The sequence below is a fragment of the Penaeus monodon genome, chromosome 16 (assembly GCF_015228065.2).
Source record: "Penaeus monodon isolate SGIC_2016 chromosome 16, NSTDA_Pmon_1, whole genome shotgun sequence".
NCBI classification, from domain to species: Eukaryota; Metazoa; Arthropoda; class Malacostraca; order Decapoda; family Penaeidae; genus Penaeus; species Penaeus monodon.
Genome location: NC_051401.1, coordinates 8,550,929 through 8,556,940, shown reverse-complemented (window position 1 = coordinate 8,556,940; position 6,012 = coordinate 8,550,929). Strand labels below are relative to the sequence as shown.

The 6,012-nt window shown below is 48.5% G+C and overlaps 1 protein-coding gene across 1 annotated transcript; it reads right to left on the bottom strand.

Moving 5' to 3' along the window:
- Positions 1-801: 801 nt before the first annotated feature.
- On the bottom strand, positions 802-2,136 carry LOC119582492 (splicing factor, proline- and glutamine-rich-like). The gene has a single exon (XM_037930781.1). It carries the CDS (start codon positions 2,032-2,034, stop codon positions 1,165-1,167), a length of 870 nt encoding a protein of 289 aa, XP_037786709.1. The 5' UTR covers positions 2,035-2,136; the 3' UTR covers positions 802-1,164.
- Positions 2,137-6,012: the final 3,876 nt, after the last annotated feature.

Sequence of the window (6,012 nt, the reverse complement as noted above, 5' to 3'; positions counted from 1 at the left end):
CGGGACTGGATGGTCGGCGCTATTCTCTCTCTCTCTCTCTCTCTCTCTCTCTCTCTCTCTCTCTCTCTCTCTCTCTCTCTCTCTCTCTCTCTCTCTCTCTCTCTCTCTCTCTCTCTTTCGTGTTTACTTCGCTGTCGCCGACGTTTACAAACACAAATTAAATACATAAGACTTCGCACGTCGCTAGTTTGGAAACAATTTTTCATTGTTTTCTTTTCTCACGCGGAGTTTGCCGACACGTTCGTTCTGTTTATATTCCAGGTCCGTGTTTTTTCTTTTTCTTTCTTTCTTTCTTTCTTTTTTTCTGTCTGCTTCCCCAGGGATTCTAGATGTCGGTACTTGAAGCTTTCCTCCCTCCCCCGTTGTTGAGGGCGGTTTAATTTGCGAACCTGAGTGAACACCTGAAGTTCTGATCCAACCACTTCCTTGGCCTAGTGGGGTGATTTTTTTTGGGGGGTGGGGGGTTGCGAGTGGAAATTATGAATCATCTTCTCTTTCTTTTGTTTTCGATTTTATATTCTTATTTTTTCTCGTTTTTATTTCACTGTCTGGCTTTTCGTATAAGCGTTTTTTTTTCTGAGTGGCGAATTATAACATAACAATGCACTCGACAAAGTGTCATTCTCTTTGATGCACTAAAATCCATTTAATTATTTTTAGAGACTTCAACTTGACTACAACGAAGTCGCTACAGATAGCTTGGCAAGTCTTGAGCAAGCCGCTCGAGCTGAACAAAAAACTGATAAAACACACATTCACTCTGACATCAAGAGATAAATATGGTACACGGGGTTTAACATCTTTTTTTTTTCTTTTCGGAATCCATGAGTAACATTATTCGTAAGCACCTTAATGATTGGGAGACAAGTGAGGTACTAGTCTAAGTCACTAGGAATCACCATGGTAGAGACACTTGTACGGCCAGAGGTCCTAGGCAGTGAACATGAGCGCGTTGGCCCCAGGAGGACTTGCGCGAGTCCTACGCACGCAAGCCGCTCCTGGCCAACCGCGAGAGGGCTTAGAATCACCGATCTAATCACTCGCTTCCACATCATTGACGAGGGGGATCGACAGGGGAGGAACTTGATTGCGAGACGCCCAGGACATCATGAGAAGCGTCTCGAGACTTGACCCGCCGGGAGGAGGAGCGGCGGCGGAGGCAGCTTAGACCACGTGGGGCACCACCTTGAAGCCGTAGTCGTCGTCAGCCGCGGCCAGGGAGGCGCACGTGGCGGGGGCGGAGGCGGGGTGCGGGGGCTGCGCGTCCGCGTGATAGTCCTGCTGGTGGTACTCCTGCTGGAGGGAGGCCGAGAGGCAGCGGCGGTGGTCGCGGTCGCGGAAGATGGAGTACAGGTTGCTCCTCTGCTTGGGCTTGTTGGTGGGAGGCTTGAGGGCGGCTGCGCCCTCGCCGCCCTTCTGCTGCTCCTGCTCCTTCTGCCCCGGCTTGTCCTTCGCGGCCTGCGGGGGCGACTTGCCGCTGGCGGCCTTGGCCTGCGGCTGCGAGGCGCCGGAGGGGGCCGGCGGCGTGACGGCGATGGCGGGCGAGGGGAGCGCCGCCGACGGGGGCTTCGGCGGCGGCACCGGCTTCCCTGCGGCAGCCGGGCCCGCCGGCCGCGCTGGCTTCGGGGGCTTGGGGGGCGGCGCGGGCTTGGCGGCGCCGGGACTCTGCGCCGACGGCTGCTGCGTCGGGCCGTCTACGTGCTTCGGGGACACCGGGTGACTGGCCGCCTGCTTCTGCTGGGTTTGTACTTCTTGTTGGGGCTGCTGCTGCTGCGGTCGCTGCGAGGAGGAGGAGGAGGGAGGCAAGGGCTGCTGAGGCCGCGGCTGCTCCTGCTGCTGCTTGTGGGGCTGCGCCGGGGGGTGCGTGTCCAGGGGCTGCTGGCCGCCGCGAAAGAGGTGCGGAGGCCGAGCCGGCAGAGGCGGAGGGACAGCCTGCGGAGGCTTCGAGGCCGTGGTGGCCTCGTACAGGATCTCCTCGTACAGGTGGTAGTCGGAGGCGCTGTCGTAGGACGACTCCGAGGTCGTGTCGTCCATCGGGTGCAGGTGCTGTTGGTATGACTGGAGGAAGTGCTGCTGCTGCTGGCGCCGAAGGTCCTGGAAGATGTCGTGGGGATGGTGGAAGGGGGACAGCGCCCCCGCCCCGCCGTGCGAGGCCGCGCCCGGGGCCTCACGCCCGTCGCTGGAGAGGCTGCGGGCGGCGCGCGGGGCGGGTCGGGCGGAGCGGCAGTGGAAGTCGTCCAGCACCGCCAGGACACACGCGCCACCGCCGGGGAGCAGTGGGGGGGCGGGCACGGGAGCCGGGGGGCGCACCCAGGGGGGCACAGGGCCGCGCTGCTCCCCCCGACTCCGTCACTGGCCGAGCAACAGGCCGTCAGATCCGCCGTCGTCCCTGCAGGAGACACAGAAGGAGTTAGCATCGGGAAAGGAAGCGAGGGGGTCTCCACAGACACGGTATTCCATTAGAGAGACTTCGCAGTGAAATGAATTTCCTTAAGAATACAAATTAATAACACTATCGAGGTAGTGAAATGCCTATACTTATACAGTATATGTGTGTATATATATGTATATATATATATATATATATATATATATATATATAATATATATATATATATATATATATATATATATATACATATATATATATATATATATATATATATATATATATATATATATATATACAGACACACACTCACACACACAGAAAACTACCTTCCCTCTCCCCATCTCCTACCACGCTATCACTCCCTCCTTATCCCCCCACTCCTAATCAACAAATCCCTCCCGTACCCATCCCTCCCTACCCCACCCCAGTACCCCCACCCCCATACACGTGGGCACAGAGCTTCCACCCAACGCGAAAACAGCAGCTAGTCCGTGGGAGCTTACCAGCTGCAGATCCCGGTTGATCCCCGTGTGCGTTTTCTCCCGGGCATGAAACTCGCTACCGCTTTGCCACCAGGGGGGGGGGGGAGGGGGTAATATACCCGTTGTTGGGGTAGTGCAGCGTCATTGATTAGTTCTTTCTTTCTTTCTTTCTTTCTTTCTTTCTTTTTTTCTTTGTTTTTGCTGTTTTATATTGTTGGTTAAAATGGGAAGGTTCTGATTGACATCATGATCGTTGTTGGGAGCATTGTTATTGGTGGTAGGAGTGATGGTGGCAGTGTCATTGTTAAATTCATTATATTTGTAATTATTTTCATTATCATTCTCATCATTTTTATCTTTATCATCACTAATATTACTTTTAGAACTATTGTCATTATCATTGCATACACACACACACATATATGTGTGTGTGTGTGTGTGTGTGTGTGCGTGTGTGTGTGTGTGTGTGTGTGTGTGTGTGTGTGTGTGTGTGTGTGTGTGTGTGTGTGTGTGTGTGTGTGAGTGTGTGTGGTGTGTGTGTGTGTGTGTGTGTGTGTGTGTGTGTGCGTGTGTGTGTGTGAGTGTGTGTGTACACATATTTTCATACATAATATATATATATATATATATATATATATATATATATATATATATACATATACATATATATACATATATATATATATATATATATATATATATATATATATATATATATATATGATTATCATTGTTCATCAACAGTTACGTGTCAGCATCCAAATTCTTATCACTATAAGCTCCTTTCCAGCATAATCTTAATGGTCTAAACTCTATTGCCCCTTTCTGTTTCTTTAATTTTCTCTTCCCATTTTCTTGTTCTCATTGTTATCTTAAGCAATATCTTATCGTTATTGTCATCACTGCTTTACCATTATTACATTTATCATTATCATTATCATCATTAGCATCTAAGTTATTATTCCGAAGTCCCGCTCTATCTGCTATATATAGTGTTTCTTATTTTCTAGATTAACACTCACTATTCTTCATTTTACCTTATATATATAAATATGAATATGTGAATACATATATAAAAATATAAATATATATATATATATATATATATATATATATATATATATATATATATATATATATATATATATATATATAATATTCATGCATAGACATTCTGGTAGTAAGGTGCGCCATGCATTTTCATAACGTGTGTGAGTAAAAAGTTAAATAAAAAAAAAAATAACTTCAAATAACACAAACAAACGATCGAATAAAAGACATAATCATAAATCCAATCCAATCAAGGAACAAAACCGCCGTGCCCAAAACAAGGAGAAAATAAAACAAGTGTTTAAAAAAAAAAAAGCATAACCGCCATTATTAGCCTTGGGGGAAGGGGGGAGGGTAGGTGAGGTGAGAGGGGGGGGGGCTAAAAGCAAGGTCGTTTACGATAAGCTTTAAGCTGGGGGTGGGGGGTGAGGGGCAAGAGGGGGGCGGGGAGGCAGAGGAGAAAGATGATACATCTCAATTACAGGTGACAAGAAAGTGCTATGCCCGTTCTAAAGACTACTGGACAAGGCTATTCGTGCGTGCGCAGAGAAACTATAGACGACATAAATCGGCAAGCCAAAGAAAGCAATAAACGCCTGGAACAGAAACCATACCCCCCTCCCATGCCCCGCCCCCGCCCCCGCCCCACCCCACCAAACAGCCCCTGGCTAAACATGGCCCCCAAATAGCTTCTGATCCTCTTTTGCTCTCCGATGATCCCTTCTCAGAGAGGATCGAACACCACTGCCAGGCTTGATCCTACCTGTTGACCGATCCTAAGGCAGCAGGCGAGGGAAGAGAAGAGAGTTTAGTAAGGTTAATCATAGTTTAAAGGAGGGGGGAGGGAGGGGGGGAGGGAGGAGGAGAGTGGAAGAAGGGTGGGAGGGAGAAAAAAGGAGGGATGGAGGGAGGGAGGGAGGGAGGGAGAGGGAAGATAGGAGGAGAGTGGAGGGAGAGGAGGAGAGTAATGGGATAGAGAGAGGGAGGGAGGGAGTGGAAGGAGGGAAGGAGGGAGGACGGATAGGAATAAGAACAAGGGAGAGGAGGAGTAAGAAGAAAAAAAGGAACGGGGAGAAAGATAAAGAAAAAAAGATCGGAAGAAGATGGCAAGTAGGAGGAGGAGGAGGAGGAGGAGGAGGAGGAGGAGGAGGAGGAGGAGGAAGGAGGAGGAGGAGGAGGAGGAGGAGGAGGAGGAGGAGGAGGAGGAGGAGGAGGAGGAGGAGGAGGAGGAGGACGACGACGACGACGACGACGAGGACGAAGAAGAGAACAAAGAGAAAAAGGAAATCACATTAGTAAAAGCACAAGAAAATTGAGTGCGAGAACGACTGGAATAGAGGAAGAACATTTTTCTTTATGGGAAGAAAAAAAAAAATAAATGCTTTACAGAACCACTCTCTGAGAAATACACAAAGACCCGAGAGGGACTGAGAGGGACTGAGAGGTCCTTAAAACCCCTTATTCGAAAAAATATATATATATTCAATACACACGATCACACACCCAAGCCAAAGCAATGGAAGCTTGGATCATGCAAGTTTTTTAAAAATATATATATATAGACAGTTTAAACTAAGCACTAAGCTTGAGTTATACTACACATCTTGGAAGCTTAGAAATCTGAGTTAAACATATAAACTAGGCACTTAAGCTGGATGTTTCTGAGCTTGTGAATATCCTGGGTTGGGGTTCAAGGTTTTAGCTTAGCTACTAAACCCGCGACAATTATTTTGTTTTATGATTCTCAATCGGATTTAGGGGTGGGGTGGCAAGGGGGGGGCACAGAGAGAGAGAGAGAGAGAGAGAGAGAGAGAGAGAGAGAGAGAGAGAGAGAGAGAGAGAGAAGGGAGAAAGAGAGAGAGAGAGAGAAAGAGAGAGAGAAGAGAGAGAGAGAGAGAGAGAGAGAGAGAGAGAGAGAGAGAGAGAGAGAGAGAGAGAGAGAGAGAGAGAGAGAGAGAGAGAGAGAGAGAGAGAGAGAGAGAGAGAGAGAGAGAGAGAGAGAGAGAGAGAGAGAGAGAGAGAGAGAGAGAGAGAGAGAGAGAGAGAGAGAGAGAGAGAGAGAGAGAGAGAGAGAGAGAGAGAGAGAGA